The sequence below is a fragment of the Schistocerca piceifrons genome, chromosome 1 (assembly GCF_021461385.2).
Source record: "Schistocerca piceifrons isolate TAMUIC-IGC-003096 chromosome 1, iqSchPice1.1, whole genome shotgun sequence".
Classification (NCBI taxonomy): Eukaryota; Metazoa; Arthropoda; class Insecta; order Orthoptera; family Acrididae; genus Schistocerca; species Schistocerca piceifrons.
The window spans coordinates 187,211,467-187,233,346 of record NC_060138.1 but is presented as its reverse complement, the minus strand read 5'-3'; the positions used below and the strand labels follow the sequence as shown (position 1 = coordinate 187,233,346).

Here is a 21,880-nt window from a genome sequence, read left to right as displayed (position 1 = left end):
CCTGGCCACAAAAATCCGTTTGGTTTTCATTTGACGTGAGAGTAATAAACGAAGAGGAAACAGTAAAATCACTTAACGTAAACACGAGTCATGTGAGGACTACCACCTCCCCACTACAACTCAGACTGCTCTGCGCATCAGGTACGGATCTACGATACTTCCGATCCGGGGCAATATTAGATAGTGGCGCGTCCCCCCCCCCCCCCCCCCCCCCCTCCAGCGTTTGAGGTAGGACGCCAAAAATTTAAAAATCGACTTTTCAAAAATATCTTCATTTTGTAACGCACATATTTCTGAAGAGTCTGATAGATAAAACATATATGTTCGAGGGAACGTAGGACATGTTATTTGGTCTGTGTGCCGAAGTGCAGTGCCACGCCTCTTCACACAGCATTCTTCCATCGCACGTCTCTGTATTTCGCTCTGTGGAATTCAAATGTGTAATATTTTGTAATGGGTGCCATCAAACTATATTCAGGCCAGGGGAAATTAAAACCTCATGTGGTGCCTCTCCTGCTACCAGTCAGCTGGTATGACATCCTGCCCCTCTTTAAAAAAAAATCTCGCAATTAATACTAGATAGGATTATCTGCAACCGGCAGAACAAGAACTCTTCACAAAATTTGCAGTCTTTACTGCCTATTAGATAATAACTTGCTGTTTTGTGTGACATAAAATTAAATATATGATACATAAAACGAGTGAAGACATGAGACAAGCAAGACGGTACACATTTCTTTAATCCTCAAGTCCTTGATTTTTTTCTCTCTAATCTTGCCACAGCGTTATATGGCGTACTTTCCTTTCTGGAAAAGAATCTATTACCTCGTCAAAGTTCGTCAATGTTTTGCTACATGAAGAAACGAAATGTCGATGTCTAGTACTAGAAAAGCTGTTAATACAAATAGTACCCAAGACTGTTGTGGTTTCTCGATCTGTTTACGTGTATTTTGTCACTGCTAGATAAAACGAAATAGGCTGGCCTAATATTGCAGCAATTGTTACACACACCAAATAAATGAGGCTGTTTTGGCACAAATGGTCATTTTTATAACACGACAGAATATAATGAACGAATTACCAATATCAAATGCCTATCAGGCCTACTACAAGCAAAAAGTTTGATGTTAGGAAATAGTTTCACATTTCATTCCTACTCTCTAGCATCTGAAGAATAATATGAATTTGCCCCCCGCCCGAAACTGCCATCCGGGGCCGATACCCCGGTCTGTCCCTGCCCCCTAGTTCCGGACCTGTCGCGCATACATGGATCTGGCAGGTTAGGCGCATCAGTAAAATTTTTCTGGATAGCAATTGGCTGCTTGCTGCTATTGCTTATACATGTAACTGCCACACTTCTGTAGCCAGAAGCGGGAGAAGGTACAACTCATATGCGACTCAACTGCACTTGCGCATAAGCTCGCTTGCAACCGCTAAACGAATCTAATGTAAACAGTTGTGACGTCACTCTCATCGGAGGCAATTTGTTGTTATGAAACAATGCATAGTCTTCCTAAAGCCTTTGACACATTTTGCTGTTGGCAGACGCTTGTATGAGCACTGTGTTTTGTTCTTGTATATGGTACATTTCCCTTGCAACTTAAGTTTTATTTTCGTTTTTTCTCTCTCGTTTGTGTTTTATTGGTAGCCCTTATTATGTGCATATTTTTTTTTGTAACCAATAACAAAACATAATTTAACAATCAAAGTTTGTAAATGTCAATGCAACACTTTTACTCTGTCTGAAGACACATATATTGTACACATACGAATTCATCATCATAACAGATTAATCAAATAATTACATGTCCTCATAAAAGAAACTTTTATGAAAGAAATGAAGAGTAATATACATTTCACAAAGGGTTAATGACAGCTGTGCAAACTTCACTGACAACTCATAACATGTAAGCTTTCACAGTCGGCATCTTCATTAATTAAACCTTTCGGGCTGAATTGCCATGGTCCATATATAAGATGATGTTGCCCGCAGTAGGCAACGAAACGTCAGAAAGGAGAAGAACTTTTATATATGGACCACGGCAACTCAGCCCGGAAGTTTTAATTAATGTTCACTGACAATTGTTGATATACTTTGCTAGGATGGTTCGCATCCAGCTCAAAAATGTACCTCCAGAGGCCAGAAAGTAACAAAATATTCTGAGCACATCTCTGCAAGATATAGCATTCCTATAATTTGTGTCCTTCAATACTGCAGGTTTGTCAGAGTCAAAAGATAGTCAAAGTTCTCCAATCACAATCAACAACATTTCTTAAATTGACCATTTTTACCTGTAAGCAGTTCACTTAAAAGGGTGATTCTCTCAAACATTTCTTCATTTTTTAATACTGGGGTTACCCGTGGCCAATGGTTTTTCCTTATCGTTTTTAAATGATGGTACAGCACAGTAACAATTTTGGCTTGCTCGTCTTTGACCATGCTCCTGTGCCAACTGCACCAGCTGCACATCAATGAACATCTCACTCTACTTTGCAAAACAGTGTGCCGCTCTGTGCAGTTCTGCACAGGCAACGCATTTGATTTGTATGCATTTTTTTTATATTTAATGCAAACTGTCCCAATCCTATAACAATTTGTTGCGAAAGGCTAGAAGCTACTTTCAATCTATCAATTCTCCCTTTTGAGAGGCTAGAAGCTACTTTCAATCTATCAATTCTCCCTTTTGAGAAGAAATACGGTGTTCTATTCACTAGAAAGGATTAAATCCAGTCACAAACCTGGTCTGCTATTCCATAGGATGAGATTTTGTACAATGCAGAATAATACCAAATTCCATCTGGAAGTCAACAAAACATGTTGTCAACATAGGTAAGACCATCTACTGCCTTTTTGATTTCATGGATAAGCAGAATAAGCATGCCATAGCTAGTGGAGCACATGTTGATTATTGCTGAGGAGATCTACAATCTCAAAAAGGGTCATAACACACAAGAATGAAATATGTCTCATAACAAAATCTACATGACTACTCTACAGTTCTCAATTTAGTGCTTGGCAGAGGGGTCATAGAACTACCATCACACTATTCTTGATTTTTCCACTTTCGAAAAGCACAAGGGCAAAATGAGCATCTAATTATTTCTGTGCTAGTTATGATCTCTCTTATTTTATTAAAATGGTAACTTCTTGTTATGTAGGAGGAATTCAACAAAATATTTTCGCATTCGGAGAAGAACGTTGGTAATTGAACTTTCATGAACAGATCTCACCACAAGGAAAAACTTGGTTTTAATGATTTCACTCAACCTTGTATCTGTGACACTCTTTCCACTATTTCACTGTAATACAAGACAAGCTGCCAGCCTTTGAAATTTTGCAGTGTCCTCCATCAATGTGATGTCCTCTATCAAGCCTACCTGGTAAAGATCCCATACTGCACATCTGCACTTCAGAAGTGCACATACAAGCATATCATAGGCAGTCACCTTAGTAGATTAGCTACAACTTCTAAATGTTCTGGCAGTTATATGCATCCTTTGGTTCATTTTCCACACAACATTTTCAACCTAATACTTACGACTTTTCAGTAATTGTAATCCCCAGTGTTTACTTGAAATGCCAATCTTTATATTTGTGTGATTATCATGAAATCAAAATTTAACCAATACATTTTAGTATTCCTGTCGTGGACTTCCTACTTTCAACTGTTTAGGCTCAAATGCTACTTTTCATACCACGCAGATAATGTGTATAAATAATTTTGCAATTAGTTTTGATCTGCTGATGAATTTACTTGATGGTAAACAACAGCATTATCTGTAAACAATCTCAGAGGACTGCTCACATTATTTCAAAAATTGTTTACACAGATTAGATCGGCAGAGGACCTATAACACTTGCTTGGGGAATGCCAGATACCACTAGTGTTTCACACAATGACTTCTGGTCAATTACCACAAATTGTCAACTTTATGACAGACATAGGTCAAAAACAGAAATATGTCAGTTATACAATGTAAGAAATAGTATCCATGATACAGCTTCTAATCCTTGTTCTTATGCCCATTATTCCACGCAGCTCTGATACTGAATATCAAAACCAGAAAGATGACTGAAATTAAATATGTAGCTTCTACATTAAAATTAGTTTGTGCTATTCTAGTATATATATTACCTTATACTCACTCTCTCTCTCTCTCTCTCTCTCTCTCTCTCTCTCCCCTCCCCTCCCTCACACACACACACACACACACACACACACACACACACACACACACACACACACACATGTATGATTGACATGATATTCTAACCTGTAGTAAGACTGTCAGTCAATGGCATTGGCAGTGAACAATTGGAGGCACGGTCAAGGTCACTGCTGAAATCTGGAAAGTCACAGAACAGACTGCCAAATTCTGTTACTGGTGGATCAGATGAATTAGGTTCTGTTGCTGTCATATCTGTAACTCTCATTGCTTCGAGACTAGTAGAAGCATCAAATCTGTCAATTTCTTCCTCAAGCTCTTCTTTAACAACTCCAGTCTCTAAAATAACAAAGAATGCATTGTTAAATTACTTTTTCTAAAACTGCTGCTGTTATAGTTTATACAGAGTGAAAACTACACTGAATTTAAATAAGTCCTGCAATCTACAATTACTAAAGGTGGCAATATACATAGATGCCTTTTTCATGCACACATTGATGTCCCAAGCCACCAGCACCATCTCACAAATAATTACAATTAACTGCAAAAATAAAAATGTCAGCTAATGTCAATGGCAAAATTGTTTGTTTATCAATTTATGTAATTTTTAGATGAATTGGGGTTAGTCTGTTCTGAATAATAAATGTGGACACTTTCCTAAAGTATTTCTACAGGTTGTTATCAACCAGATGGAAAATGTTTCTTATCATATTTGCGGAATGATAAAATGTGTGGGAGTACAAGTATCAAAGACTGTCAGTGTGTTTGGTGCACCGTGGATGACTATGCTTTATGATAAACCAGACACAAACTGTCCCGTGTGGAGTTGCTATAGTTCAATTCTTTTATCTTGGCAGTTCGCGCATGCCCGCCCAGACGCGGGAGATTGCTGCGGTGCCAGTTGTATGCACCAAGACAAGCAGCACCATAGTATAGTTCGCAAACTTACGTTTAGGGTGGAGTGCGCAGTTTATGAAGTAAAGCCACCATGGCCGCATTAACCCTTTCGCTGCTACAGAGGCGTGCTCCCCACATTCCACGATGTGCGCGATTTTGTCATCATTGCACTGCTCGCCTGTGCAGACACATGGTGTTTCGACTGCGTTGACACACTTTATCATTCGATTTCACAAAAACTATTTGGCCCAAAAATGTGATTTTACACATCTTCTTGAGTCATACCTTCCCCCCCATAAATGACTTAATTTTGTTTCGATGTTCAACACAGTTATTGTGCAGCATAGAAATTTCAAAAAATTACATTCAAACGAATAAAATTCATGAAGTAAAGACACTTCAATATTGCTTTTAAAATAAAGAAAATATTAAGCACCGATCAGGTTTGAACTCAGAACCTTTCGCTTAGCAGCCATACACTTTAACCATTACGCTAATGCAGCTCGTCATTCAAAACATCTCCTGGAAGACTTTAAAATATGACACAAAATACTGACAAACACTGTTGGTATGATTATGAATTACTCATGTTTCGTCAAAGTACAATAGGAAATAAACAATTACCGCTGTTCTTTATTGCGAAAAAGCGGTTAGTGAGAATGATACAAACACCTTTCCTTGCTATTACCTGAATTAGGAGGCTTATTGCTTGTTTGGTTTAATTAATTAATAGAATATGAATGAATTGGTATAAAGAATTCTTTTTCCAAACTTTCTATAAAAGAAAGTCTGCTATCAAGACATTGCTTTTGTTCAATTACTTTATTTATGACTGAACGTTTCTAAAACTGAAGACACTTGTCCGTGCTCTGCACTGCAGTCGAGCTCTGGCAACGTCATTCTCTGTTCATTGGCTGATTGTGTTTTGTGACGTCAGATGCGCAGAACAAACCTAACTCGGCCGCCGTCATAAATGACGCGCACTTTAGTCTCCCACCAGGTGCCTCCCCAGGTGGTGGATCTACATCTACATCTGCAGTTATACTCCGCAAGCCACACAACGGTGCGTGGCTGAGGGCACTTTACGTGCCACTGTCATAACCTCCCTTTCCTGCTCCAGTCGCGTATGGTTCGCGGGAAGAACGACTGCTGGAAAGCCTCTGTGCACGCTCGAATCTCTCTAATTTTACACTCGTGATCTCCTCGGGAGGTATAAGTAGGGGGAAGCAATATATTCGATACCTCATCCGGAAACGCACCCTCTCGAAACCTGGACAGCAAGCTACACTGCGATACAGAGCGCCTCTCTTGCAGAGTCTGCCACTTGAGTTTGGTAAACATCTCCGTAATGCTATCATGCTTACCAAATAACTCTGTGACGAAACGTGCCGTTCTTCTTTGGATCTTCTCTATCTCCTCTGTCAACCCGACCTGGTACGGATCCCACACTGATGAGCAATACTCAAGTATAAGTCGAACGAGTGTTTTATAAGCCACCTCCTTTGTTGATGGACTACATTTTCCAAGGACTCTCCCAATGAATCTCAACCTGGCACCCGCCTTACCAACAATTAATTTTATATGATCATTCCACTTCAAACCGTTCCGTACGCATACTCCCAGATATTTTATGGAAGTAACTGCAACCAGTGTTTGTTCTGCTATCATATAATCATACAATAAAGGATCATTCTTTCTATGTATTCGCAATACATTACATTTGTCTATGTTAAGTGTCAGTTGCCACTCCCTGTACCAAGTGCCTATCCGCTGCAGATCTTCCTGCATTTTGCTGCAATTTTCTAATGCTGCAACTTCTCTGTATACTACAGCATCATCCACGAAAAGCCGCATAGAACTTCCGACACTATCTACTAGGTCATTTATATATATTGTGAAAAGTAATGGTCCCAAAACACTCCCCTGTGGCACGCCAGAGTTAACTTTAACGTCTGTAGACATCTCTCCATTGATTTTCTGTCAAGTCGGTACATAGAATTTTACTTTTGAATTCACTGAACGCTTCATGCATAGTCCTTCTTACGCTAACTTTGACATTGTTTAGCTTCTGTTTGTCTGAGAGGTTTTGGTTCCGTTTAAATCTGCAGTGAAGCTCTCTCTGCTTTCGCAGTAGTTTCCTAACTTTGTTGTTGAACCACGGTGGGTTTTTCCCGTCCCTCACAGTTTTACTCGGCACGTACCTGTCTAAAACGCATTATTGCCTTTAACTTTTTCCATTGGCGGATTGGGTAATGTTCACTAAATATGGTGGACACTGGGGAAATAAAATACCTAGGGCGGACCAAAACTAGTAAAAACAAACAACTGCTGCCTTGCAGTTGGGAGTTAGGTCTCCAAAGGCTAAGGGAAGAAAACACTGATTAAAAATCACCCGTCCCCCAGTAGGGGTTGGACGCAGGGTTGACAGCCCGCTCTGTAAAAAACAATTGTTGCAAAACTTCTACAAAGTAAAGGTGGACAGATGAAGGACAAAGAGGATGGAATACAAGTAACTGAAGGAGGGAAAATAAGGAAGAAGAGAAATAGAAGGCGTAGATCCAATCTATATATTGGTACTTGGAATGTGAGATCCCTATATCGACCAGGAGCACTGAACGTAATGCTGGATCAAATAATGAATCTGAAGCAAAGTATAATAGCACTACAAGAAATTAGATGGACAGGGAGTGGAGTTTTAGAAAAGAAAGAGGCGAATATATTCTATAGTGGCAGCGAAAGAAATCATGAGTTGGGGACAGGATTTGTTGTATACCATCAATTAAAGCATTTGGTAATAGGGTTTACACCCATTAGTCCAAGATAATCAACACTCAGGATAAAGGGGATATTCTCAAACTACTCCATAATTAATGCCCATGCACCAACAGAAGAATCCGAAGAAGAAGAGAAAGAAGTATTCTATGAATCTTTGGAAAGAGTATATGATGAGTGCCCAGTGCATGATGTTAAAATAATAGCCAGAGACCTAAACGCTCAGGTGCAATGCTCAGGTGGGGAAAGAACAGATTTATAGACTGATAATTGGCCTCCACAGCAAACACGCAACAAGTAATGAGAACGGAACAAGACTTACACTGTTCGCAGCATCTAGAAATATGGTAATAGGATCAGCACTGTTCCCACATAAAGAAATACATACGGGAACATGGAACTCACCGGATGGAAACACAGTAAACCAGATCGACCATGTGTTGATAGATTTGAAACACAAATCGAACCTATTGGACGTGAGGAGTCTCAGAGACCCAAACATAGATACAGATCATTTTCTAGTATGGGCACGGGTGGGGGCAAGGATACCTAATGCAGCGAAAGGAGACCGACCCAGGACACAGAAATATAATGTAACAACTTTAGAATCAGTGGAAGTTAGAGAACAGTACCAGGAGAAGATAACTCAGATTCTGGAAAATGCTGGAGAATATAATAATAATGAAGATCAGTGGGAAGCGATAAAAAAGACGGTCGAGACATCGGCAAGAGAGATACTTGGAATTGGGACAAGACAAGTAAGACCATCATGATTTGATACTGAACGCGAAATAGTAACTGAAGAAAAGAACAAAGCATATAGAAGGACACTGTGATCACACTGTACGAGGAGAATAGTAGAAGAATACAAAGAAAAACGGAGGATTGAAAAGAGGACTCACCAAAGAAAAAAAGAGAGAATGGATGAAAGCAAGTGTCAAAAAAATGGAGCTCATGAGAAGCAAAAATGAAATAAGAAGAGTCTATAGCGAGATGAATGCAATACAGAAGCCTTTTGGTACTAAAACAAGCTTAATAAAAGATGAGACAGGGAGTATACTAAGTGAAGAGAAGGGAATATGCGAAAGATGGTGCAGGTATTTTGATAGTCTTCTCCACCCTAGAATATCCAACAGACACGAAAGGGGAAGAGGACCCAGACAACAACACTACCCCACCAAATATAGAAGAAGTGAAAACTGCCATGAATAAATTGAAAAACAACAAGGTGGCAGGGACAGATGGTATTCTAGCAGAACTGTTTAAGCAAGGAGGCAGAGAGCTGGAACAAAGCCTTCTGAAAATGGTCTCCAGAATACGGGAAGAGGAGAAAATGCCCCAACAATGGAACGAGGGTATCATATGTCCCGTATATAAGAAAGGAGATAAGATGGAGTGTGGCAATTACAGAGGGATCACACTACTTAATTTGTGATATAAAATATTCTCTAATACACTATTCGACAGAATACTCCCTATCATACAGAGGGAGACGGGGCCGTACCAATGTGGATTCCTTCCCGGGAAGTCAATTATATATAACACAGGGTTGGCACGCATCACCTTTTTATAGATTTCAAAGCAGCTTATGATAGCATAAATACAGAGCAGTTATATCAAGCTCTAGATGAACTGGGAATCTCGAGAAAGTTGATAAGGTTGGTGGGAATGACAATGATCGAAACACAAGGTAGTGTAAGAATAGGAGGAATGATGCCCAATACATTGAATATTAAAAACAGAGTGCGACAAGGGGATACATTGGCATGTCTTCTCTTTAATGCCGCCCTGGAGAAGGTGATGAGAAACACAAACATTCTGAATAGGGGAACGATCTTCTATAAATCAGTGCAGATATTGGCCTATGCAGATGATACATATATAATAGCAAGGACCCAAAAAGCAATGGAAGAAACATTTACAGCTCTTGAACAGGCTAGTAAGAACGTGGGGTTAATGAACAAAAAGAAAATATATGGCAGCTGGAAAAGCACATAGAGAAAATATGCCAAACGCAATAACAATGGGCAATTATATGCTTGAGAGAGTTGAACATTACAAGTACCTGGGCTCAATAGTTACGCATCTAAATAATACCTCCTATGAAATTAAGCATAGATTAATACTAGCCAATAGAGCCCATTTTGCCCTAACAAGACTTCTGTCCTTGAGGCTCCTGACTCATACCACAAAATTAACTATGTATAAATCACTTATAGGACCAGTGCTTACATATGCCCCTGAAGCCTGAAAATTAACAACTAAAGATATTAAAACACTGGATGCATTTGAAAGAAAGGTACTTAGACAAATTATCGGCCCAATCTGTGAAAGAGGAAGATGGAGGAGGAGATACAACCATGAGTTGTATATCATATACAAAGACCAATCCATCAGAAGGATAGTGAAATTATCCAGACTGAGGTGGGCTAGACGTGTGACTCGCATGAATAATGCAGAAGTACCAAAAAGAATATTACAAGAAAAGCCAGGAGGGCAGAGAGAATGTGGTCGACCAAGAGCCAGATGGGAAGATGGAGTAATCGAAGATCTTAGGAAGATGGGCTATAAAAACTGGAAAGTATTGGCAAAGGACGAGAGAAATTGAAGGAAATTATAGAAGAGCTCATCATGAGCTGTAGAGCCAAGAAAGAAGAAGAAGAAGAAGAAGATACACAAATTGTGTGTAGTATTGGGTAAAATCAAGACAAAATACCAGAAGATGTGAAAATTCAAGATTTTCTCACAAAGAATTAAATGACTACTGAGGCAGAAGTGATGTCAGAACTCAATCACCAGCTAGAACACAGTGTTTCTGCAACTGCAGTCTAACACGATGTGCACACAGTGAACACCTGTTATGGGTGGCAATTAGCATAATGGATGCAAAAAACCGTATAACATACACCACAAATAATTGGAAGAGAGGAATGTAATAGCCTTGTGAACAAATGTTCAGGTTCATACATTGTGGAAACTCGCAAACCATTATGCCTGCTTCCTGCAGCTAAACATGGCTATGCAATGGTGTGTACTGCATGAAATTTCTCCATGTTCTACAGATCTTGCTGTTACTGTTCAAGGAGAATTTGCGGCCAATGCTTATGTAAACAATTTATGTGTTCACTGAGTAGATAATGTTCCCAATATGGATACTGTCTTTAAAAAGAAAAAGGATTCTCTAATTTCATACTTGTAAGTTCTATTCAGGTATACTAAGCCAAACAAGTAAATTAACTTCAGTACCTACTCTGGACACCCCATCTACCAGCCTTAAACCCTGCAACCACGTGAATTGAATTGCCTTTTGTGTTTTTTTGTATAATATCAGAGTGCGCAATCCAATTCTCCAATTGTTTGTTAGTCTGTAGCGTAGTAACTGGGGCATACTCTGAGTTAAGAACACCATAAAACAACATGCAATAACTGTTCAGTTCCTCCATGAAAATGTTATAACTAATTCTGACACACAAATGTGTAAAATGTACCTAACTATACAGCTTATGAAAAAGGTGAAGCAATTTAAGAATGAAAATTGAGACAACAAAAAAGCATACCTTGTTTCATTTCAGGAAGAAGATCTGACAAATCTTTTTCAGGTACGCATTCCAGATTAGCCTGCCGGCACAGAGCCTCTTGAAGTTCCTGCAGTTCTTCAAGGCCATCATCACTAATCTCACGATCCATGCCTTCTGTACTTGCTCCGAGTCCGTCAAGCTGTAGCAGATCACCAAGTCTTTCAATCAGCTCAGAAGGCAAACTTGCAAGATCCACAGCAGCATCAGCATCTGCTTCCAAATCTGGTGGTGCAGTGGGTTCCATGGACTGCACTGTACTACTGCAGTCACGCCTGAACCGTGCCTCTGCCAACCGCCGCATGTGCCGTGTCCATGCCGTACGATGCTCATTTACGAGATGGCATAAAGCATGCTGTACACGGCGTGATTGTGTTGGATTGTCGACTATATCTCGCACGCTGGCAGCACCCATACTTAAGAGTTTTCGCATGACATTTCGTTTTAAAGTATCAACAGAGTCACTTTGGACACGAGGCTCTGTTGTTGTAGGAAGTGGTGGTGGAGACTGAAGGGAAGCTGAACGTGTACGAGGATGTGCAGGCATTGTTGAGCAAGATTCTGAAGAATGTCTTGTACGTTCCATCGGTGTAGTATTTTGAGCTTTTCGAATGGCAGAATCTTCCAAATTAGTAATTGTATTGTCAGTTGCCTCTGAATTCTCTGTATTTACAAACACTGACTGTGACATTGCTTTTTTGAGCTCACAGACATTTTTACTCATCTCTTTGTCTGTCCCTGTTTCACAATATCCAGACGGTTCTTTATCATGCAAAATGTCCTTTATTGGCTCTACATGATCCACAGACTTCGACCCAACTTTATTATCCAGTGTGACAGAATTATTTGCTTGTTTCTGACATACATCTACAGCCACAGCATCCACATTCACATTCAAAACATTTGTTTGATCTTCTGGTTGCAATTCATTACTAGTATTGTCCTCCAAATTTGTGTGGGATTCACAATCTTCACCAGTTGTAGGGTCTATGCCTGGCTCAGGTTTACATATTGCACTCATATTTTCTTTCTTTTCCTCCTTACTGTCTGAAGAACCAACAGTTTTTCCAGTGTGTGATTCATCATCAGAAGAATCTTCTATTGCAACCTGTAAAAAGGCCAAAGAAACTTATGGCACTCAAAATACAACATCAATTGGCAGTAGCTCTTTTCCTTGGGGAAGCACTAATATAAACACAACAAAAAAGTCAATGTTTTGATTTTTCTAACATGTAATAATATTTACAATAACAAACAACTGCACTGACTGTATGTATAATTCAAGAGAAGTGTCAACCTACAATGCGAAGCAAGAACAGTTTTATTATTGGTAACTGTTTGGCACAAACATACCTAACTTATCACCAAAAATAATTATAACTTTTGACTTGACAATATTAGGGAAAGGACAGATTGCTACTCACTGTAAATTTGACACACTGTGTTGCACACAAGCACAATGTAAAGACTGTTACATATTTAGCTTTCGGCCAAATGATTCTTTAGAAAAGAAAACACACAGGCATTCACACAAACAAGCACATTCACGCACACATGACTGCCATCTCCAACAGCTTGAACCGGAATGTGAAACAGCAATCTGGATTTGGGCAGGGATGCAGGAGGGATAGCAGGAGACAGGTGGGAGGGGAGAGCAGAGCACTGTTTGGCTAAGTGTGCAGGGACTACATGGAGGCCAGACGAGACTGACAGGCACAGCTTGAAAAGGGAGGTGGGGGGGGGGGGGGGGGCTGGAAAATGAGAAAAACTAGGAAAGATGGGCGGATACATTGGCAGAAGGCAGAAAACAATGACAGTGAGGGAACGTGGATATGGAGGAAATGATAGGACAGAGGGGGCAGAAACTGTTGAGTGGAGGGTGTGGGATAATAGGTTTCTTAAGGTTGAGGCTGGAACAATTTCGGAAGTGGAGAATGTGTTGTAAGGATACCTCCAATCTATACAATTCAGAAAAGTTGTGGTGAAGGGACGATCTAGATGGCCCAGGTGCATTTTTTGCCACAGGATTGTCTACCATGCACCTGGTCACAGTTTGGCAGTGGCCACTCATCGTGGTGGACAGTTGGATGGCAGCCGTGCCAATATAGAAAGCTGCGCAATGACTGCAGTCGAGCTGGTACATGACATGTCTGCTTTCACTGGTGGCCTGGCCTCTGATGAGGTTGGGCAGACCTGTGACAACTGGAACAGGAAGAGCTCGGTGAGTGGATTGGGCAGGTCTTGCACTTTGGTCTCCCACTGGGATATGGTCCCTGTGGCAAGGGGCTGGGATTGGGAACAGCATACAGACAGACTAGAATGTTGTGGAGGTTGGGTGGATGACCGAATGCCAAATTAGGAGGGATGGGAAGGATCTTGGGTAGGATATGCCTCATTTCAGGGCATGATGAAAGGTAATCAAAGACCTGGCAAAGGATGTGGTTCAATTGTTCCAGTCCTTGGTGATACTGGGTGATGAAAGGGGCACTCTCTTGTAGTTGGTTTTTGGAAGTGATGGGAGGATTGGGGTATTGGGGAAATGACATGGGAGACCTGTTTCCAGACCGGGTCTAGGGGATAGTGCCTGTTTTTTAAGACCTTGCTGAGATCTTCAGCCTACGGGGAATTCCTGTCACTGCAGATCAGCCAGCCTCTGGTGGTCAGGATGTATGGGAGGGATTTTTTGGAGAGGACAGGATGCCAGCTGTCAAAATGCACGTACTGTTGGTAGTTGGTGGAATTGGACAGAGCTGTGGATAGAGTCATGAGAGAGGAGGAGGCCAATTTCCAGGAAAGTGGCACACTGGGTTGAGGACAAAGTGAAGCAGATAGTAGAGAAGGTGTTGAGGTTATGAAGGAATGAGGATAGAATGTCTTGGCCCAAAGTCCAGATCATGAAGATATCATTAATGAACAAGAACCAGAGCAAGGGTTTGGAGTTTTGGGAGGCTAGGAAGGTTCCCTCTTGATGATCCATAAACAAGTTGGCATAAAAGGGTGCTACGCATGTGCCAATCACTGGGTCACAGGTTTGTTTGTATATCTTCCCTTCTAATGAGAAGCAGTTGTGAGTTAGAATTAAGTTAGTAAAAGGTATATGGGGTCTGGAGTGTGAACAACATTGGGAAAGGTAGTGTTCAGTAGCAACAAGACCATGGTTACGAGGGATGCTGGTGCACGAGGAAGTGGTGTCAAAAGCGACAGCTAGCAATACAAGGGGTAAAGGGATGGGGTTGAGGAGAGTCAGTGAAGGAACTGGTAGGTATCTTTGAGATGAGAGGCTAGATTTTGGGCGATTGGACGGAGGTGTTGGTCAATGAGGGCTGAAATTTTTTCGGTGGGGACACAATAACCAATCCTTCCAACCAAAGAAAACCTAGCTTATAACAACACTGTGACAAGACTCTTAGACCTCAAAATTAGGATATAGTAAAAGTTTTCTGTCCTCAGCTGAGGTAAGATAAGCACTTGAAAATGGTTTTGGCAGTGGAAATTGATTGTGGTGTTAGAAAATAATATTGCAAGTGGTGCTGTAATTTGTTTCCAATTAATTACTTCTATTGTGGCTACTCTGAAGCATCACATTTAATATGCTGGAAAAATGTGTTACTAAATTTATAAAATAATTTTTCTGCCATAGTCACTTTTATTTACCAATATTTATTGGCATGATGCATTTTGGCAACATGCTGCCATCATCAGATGCTTTATAGTTACTTTAACTTTTAATTATTGATTCTTCACAGTGTAATTAGGTCTATTTGCTAGTGTGCCAATGAGATTATGTACCAAATCAGTCCATTTTTGCTGAATATGTGCTAGACTGGTGCACAAAGCATCCTGCAAGCTCTACTGATGTACAAAATAAACAGGGCCAAAAAAATTTCCTTCCTCAAAAGTAATATCTATCAAAGTGGCAGTATAAACTGTTATGTCTCTCAGAAAAAAACACACCATAATCGCTTTGTGAGGACAAGAAAAGCAATGACACTTCTTTTTGGGCAGGGAAGAGGAGGGGAAGTGAGAAGAAAATGGAGATACATGTATTTTTAAAAAATCAAAGACAAGAAAGCACAATTTAAACAAACTACAAGGAGGTATGATATTTCCATTCTGAACTGTATAAACATCACAATTAACAAAGCAATAAGGCATGTGTGTCTTATATTTTTGTAATCAGATATGGTCTGAATTTGCAAACAAGAAAAGTGCCTATTCTTAAGGTAGTGTAGAAAAAGAAAACAATTTAAAAATGGGGTTTGCTATGTCCAAATGGAACAACGAATGAGCCTGAAATTACAAATGAACCTGACCAGATTGTATCAAACTATCAACATGGAGAACATTTCAAGTGATGTCCAGTATTCACTTTTGAACTGACAGATGTCATAGACTCATTAGATGTAGAACAGAAACAGATACAAGGCTACACAGAAATAGATTCCACAAGTGTAGGATCTGAGAATGTAGGTGTCTCGAAGAATAGGGAGTTGTACTAGATTAAATTAAGCAACACTTTCAGCGCCTTCGAAAATGAAGATGATACAAGCATAAACAACGGGGGCAGTTATTTAGCAAATTGTAACTAGCCCAAGAGTAAAATATGTTTCAGGTAAGAAGGACGCACAAGAAAATGAAAAATAATTTCAAATGGGACATGGTGGCTATTACTGAGAAAGTGAGAGTTACAATTAATATTAACAGAACATGGTGAATTGAACAAAATTATTCAGAAACATCTTCGAAAAAGATGCTAGAGAATAATGGTTGAAAACAATAAGAGTATGAAGGAAACTTATGTAAGGTGGATATAACATTTTACCAGTTAAGAAGGCAGACAGCACAGCAACAAACAACACAGAGAAAATAGTACAAGCATTCCCAGATTTCTTTACATGTTTGTCGAAGTCAAGAGATAAATCAGAAACACAGATAGTTACTAATAAAAATAATGAAATTCTGAAAGTAATGCCAGGTGAGGTCTCTTGAGCCATTTGTAGCATGAAGAAAGGAAAGGTGTCTGACGATGACGTGTTTCATTAAAACTGGTTACCACTTGGGGAAAATAAATATGTAACTTTCAAAGTAGCTTGTTCCCTAAAACTGGAACTATGCTGCAACATTTGTACTTCTTAAGAAAGAAGACAAACAAGACATTGAAAAACTATACAACTATCAAAGAATTCTCATTATGATGTACAAACATTTGCAACTATCACCAACCATATACAACAATCACTGGATTTCAACCAAGCAAGTGACCAAGCTGGATCTACAAATAAATACAGCACAATGAATCATTTGCAAGTTTTAATTAAATATCATTTTATTTGTAGCTGGTATTTTCTTAGCAACTACAGTAAATATTTCAGTTGTCAACTGCACAATTATTTTTACTTCGCTCTTATGGTTTCAACAGATTAATCTGTCATCTTCAGAAGCCTAAAAAACATGGGATATTATAAATCATTAGAACTTGACCAGACAGTTTACGAAGTATAAGAAGTGTATGTATGGCCAAGTACTAATGATTCATAATATCCCAAATTTTATAGGCTTCTGAAGATGAAAGATTAATCTGTTGAAACCAGAAAAGTGAAATTTAAATAATTGGGCAAGAGGTGACTGAGTTTTATTTTGAAATGTTACAAGGAAATTATAGAGGAAACAATGGGTATGAATTACCATTTTGCCTGGAATTAAAAGATTTTAAAAAGGCTTGAGATCCATGTTTCAACAAAATCCACACTAATGATATTTTGGAAGTAATGCCAGATGATGTGCTTGTTTAATGCCATTAACACTTTGAAGACTGGCCACTTCAAAGGATGTCGGGTCTAGAAACTCAGCCATTTATGCCATTATTTAAAGTGTTACTGGCACATATGTGATTGATATATCTTCAAGAGTAATATATAATTTAAAAAACCAAGCTTCAAAATGTATTTTCCATATTTACTTAGTGCTTTTATAACTAACAAATTTTAAAATAATGAGGACAAACAATATAATTATGTGTTTAAAAAAAGTTGCAATGTGAGTTACTGAACAACTTCTTTCTCTCGAGCTTCCAAAATTTCTTGCTTCCTCAACAAACTTGACAGATTCATAGCAGAATTACGGAAAACTGAGAAACCTAACAAGTACAGGCACAAAATTATGTCAATGCAATTACATATTGGCTCAGAGATTTGCAAAGGCAGCTGTTATGTTTGCTAATGTTTCTTTTGGAATAATTCTACAAATTGACAACAGAAGGCATCTTTGTCAGGGACAGGTAGAAAGACATACATCCATTGTTCTCTTATGAATGATGAACAGTTTTTGTGCGATAGGTGGCATGCGCATCAAGGAAAGCGTGGCCTGAGCTGCACTCGGACACAGTTCTTTGAACACAACGCTGTGGCCGGAGCTACGCTCGGGTTTTGTCACCAAAGTGTTATGGGTATGAAAAAAGGAAAGTGGTCTGAAGATGGAGCGGCGACCCTCAATGCCAATAAATTAACGTATTGCACGAAAACCCAAAAGACCCATTATGGTTTGGTTACACTATTCAAGATAAATCATCACACAAAGTAATATAAAGGAAATAACCACATAAAAATAGCTGTAGAAAAAGCAGATACTTGGCTGAGATGTATGGGAAGAATCTTAAGAAGTGCAATTCATCCACAAAAACAGTGATCTACAAAATGTCTTGTCAAGTGATTTTAAGCACTTCTTATCAGTCTGGGAACCTTGCTAAGTAGGATTAATTCAAAAGAGAGAGAAGATGCAAAGAGCAGCTGCATATTTTGTCATGGACGTGTCTAGTAACTGCAAGAAGGTTACAGAAATGCTCATTGACCTACAGTGGCAGGGCTACATGAGAAGCATTGTACATAATGGAGAAGTTAACTGATAAATTTCAAGATCACAAATTTCAAAAACACAGTCAATACATTAAATCCTACAGCAAACATCCCACGAATTAACCACAATGAGAAAATTGGAGAAATTAAGAGCTCATACGGAGGCTTAGTGAAGGCTTTTCTTCCCAAGTATCATTCATAACTGGAACAGGAAATGGGGAAATAGATAATCATACCAGAAGTACCTTCCACCACACATTGTCATGTGGCATGCAGTGTACAGGCATAGATGTAATGGTAGAACTGCCCTTGACGAACAAGGCACTGATTCACCCTACATTAGTGTATAGAAGAATGTCGGTGCTACAGCTTCTATTAGACTTCATCATAATAGCGGAAAATTAAGTTTGAAAAAGGAGTACAAAAAGGTAGCACCAGAACAATTCTTAGCAAAGCAAGTAGTAGTGTCCATATTCCTAAACTGAGAAAGTGAAGACGGAACAAATGTAAATAAAACATTCCTGAATGAATCTAAACTTTTGACACCTCTGAAAAGGAAGACATATGTTGAAAATTACTATGAAACCAAACAATGGAAAATCCAGGATGCAATGTAACTCTCTGGAAGCCAGCAAACATCTTCCTTCAGCTGGGAACCATTCATTCATCTGTCTTCATGTCCTGCCGACCTCCATTTAATTATCATCAATCTCATGAGTATGTCTCCCACTATTGTCTGCTGCCTGATCTGTTGGTTTGTTTTTGTATCTTTCACAATACTTTTATGAAAAGGAAAGTTGCTACTCACCATACAGCGAAGATGCTGAGTCGCAGATAAGCATAACAAAAAGATTGTCACAAATAAAGCTTGCGGCCAGTAAGGACTTCTTCAAAAACTGACAACAGACACACACAGAAATACTCATGCAAACGTAATTCACACACACACGACTGCATTGTCAGCAAACTGAAACCACACTGCGATCAGCACCAATACATGATGGGAGTAGCGGCTGGGTGGGGGTAACGAGGAGGCTGGGGTGGGGAGTAGGAGGGATAGTAGGGTAGGGATGGTGGACAGTGAAGTGCTGCAGATTAGACAGTGGGCAGGGGAGAGGGGGGTTAGCGGAAAAGGAGAGAAGTTAGAAGATTGGGTGCGGTGGGTTTTGAGGGCTGTATAGTGCTGAAAAGGGAACAGGGAAGGGGCTGGGTTGGTGAGGACAGTGACTAATGAAAGTTGAGGCCAGGAGGGTTACGGGATTGTAGGATGTCTTGCAGAGAAAGTTCTCGTGGTCATCACATCTACAGTGATGAGCGGTCCCTCTCAAATTATATAGAGTGTCTCACTGAAGCCTTCACAGACCGTAATTATCCTCCCAACCTTGTACAAAAACAAATCTCCCATACCTTACCTTTCCAGTCTCCCACCACCTCCCAGTGTCCCACTGTCCATCCACAGAGGAGCATTCCCCTCATAACTCAGTACTAGCCAGGACTGGAACAACAGAATTACATTCTCCGTTATGGTTTCGACTACCTCTCGTCATGCCCTGAAATGAGAAATGTCCTGTCCACTGTCCTTCCTACCACCACTCCCACAGTGGTATTCCACCGTCCATCGAACCTACACAACATACTCGTCCATCCGTACACAACCCCTGATCCCAACCCCTTACCTCATAGCTTGTACCCCTGTAACAGACCTAGATGCAAGACCTGTACCATAAATCCTCCCACCACCACCTACTCCAGTCCGGTCACAAGCGTCATCTATCCCATTAAAGGCTGGGCTACCTGTGAAATCAGTCAAGTGATCTACAAGCTAAGCTGCAACCACTGTACTGCATTCTATGTGGGCGCAACAACCGACAAGCTGCCTGTCCGCATGAATGGCCACTGACAAACTGTGGCCGAGAAACAAGTGGACCACCTTGTTGCTGAGAATGCTGCCAAACATGACAACCTTCATTTCAATGACTGCTTCACAGACTGTGCCATATGGATCCTTCCCACCAACACAAGCTTTTCTGAAATGTGCAGGAGGGAACTTTCCCTGCAAGACATCCTACAATCCCGTAACCCTCCTGGCCTCAATTTTCATTAGTCACTGTCCTCATCAACCCAACCCCTTCTCTGTTCCCTTTTCAGCATGATACAGCCCTCAATACCCATCACACCCAATCTTCTAACTTCTCTCCTTTTCTGCTAACCCCCCTCTCCCCTGCCCACCGTCTAATCTGCAGCACTTCACTGTCCACTATCCCTACCCTACTATCCCTCCTCCTCCCCACTCCAGCCTCCTCCTTACCCCCGCCCAGTCGCTACTCCCATCATGCATTGGTGCTCCTCACAGTGTGGTTTCAGTTTGCTGAAAGTGCAGGTGTGTGTGTGTGTGTGTGTGTGTGTGTGTGTGTGTGTGTGAACTGCGTTTGCTTGAGTGTTTCTGTGTGTGTCTGTCGTCAATTTCTGAAGTAGTCCTTACTGGCCAGAAGATTTATTTATTACAGTCTTTTTGTTGTGCCTACTTGCGACTCAGCATCTTCGCTATATGGTGAGTAGCAACTTCCCTTTTCATAAAATTACACTACTGGCCATTAAAATTGCTACACCACGAAGATGACGTGCTACAGACACGAAATTTAACCGACAGGGAGAAGATGCTGTAATATGCAAATGATTAGCTTTTCAGAACATTCATACAAGGTTGGCACCAGTGGCGACAACTACAACGTGCTGACATGAGGAAAGTTTCCAACCGATTTCTCATACACAAACAGCAGTTGACCGGCGTTGCCTGGTGAAACGTTGTTGTGATGCCTCGTGTAAGGAGGAGAAATGCACACCATCACGTTTCCGACTTTGATAAAGGTAGGATTGTAGCCTATCGCGATTGCAGTTTATCGTATCGCGACATTGCTGCTCACGTTGGTCGAGATCTAATGACTGGTAGCAGAATATGGAATCGGTGGGTCCAGGTGGGTAATACGGAACGCCATACTGGACCCCAACAGCCTCGTATCACTAGCTGTCGAGATGACAGGCATCTTATGTGCGTGGATGTAACTGATCGTGCAGCCACGTCTCGATCCCTGAGTCAACAGATGGGGACGTTTACCAGACAAGAATCATCCGAGCGAACAGTTCGACGACGTATGCAGCAGCATGGACTATCAGCTCGGAGACCATGGCTGCGGTTACCCTTGACACTGCATCACAGACAGGAGCACCTGCGATGGTGTACTCAACGACAAATGCGGGTGCACGATTGGCAAAACGTCATTTTTTCGGATGAATCCATGTTCTGTTTACAGCATCATGATGGTCGCATCCGTGTTTGGCAACATCGCAGTGAACACACCTTTGAAGTGTGTATTCGTCATCGCCATACTGGCGTATCACCTGGCATGGTGGTATGGGGTGCCATTGGTTACGCTTCTCGGTCACCTCGTTTGCATTGACAGCACTTTGAACAGTGGACATTACGTTTCAGATGTGTTACGAACCGTGGCTCTACCCTTCATTTGATCCCTGCGAAACCCTACATTTCAGCAGGATAATGCACGACCGCATGTTGCAGGTCCTGTACGGGCCTTTCTGGATACAGAAAATGTTCGACTG

General features: G+C 40.6%; 1 protein-coding gene across 1 annotated transcript in view; it reads right to left on the bottom strand.

The window, feature by feature from the left end:
• Nucleotides 1–21,880, bottom strand: part of LOC124803216 — a 200,073-nt gene that overhangs the window by 117,144 nt on the left and 61,049 nt on the right. The window contains exons 5-6 of the mRNA XM_047264399.1: nucleotides 11,394–12,519; nucleotides 4,276–4,506 (exon numbers count right to left, since the gene is read on the bottom strand). Of these exons, the coding sequence (XP_047120355.1) occupies nucleotides 4,276–4,506; nucleotides 11,394–12,519 (1,357 nt within the window). The remainder of the gene's footprint in view (nucleotides 1–4,275; nucleotides 4,507–11,393; nucleotides 12,520–21,880) is intronic.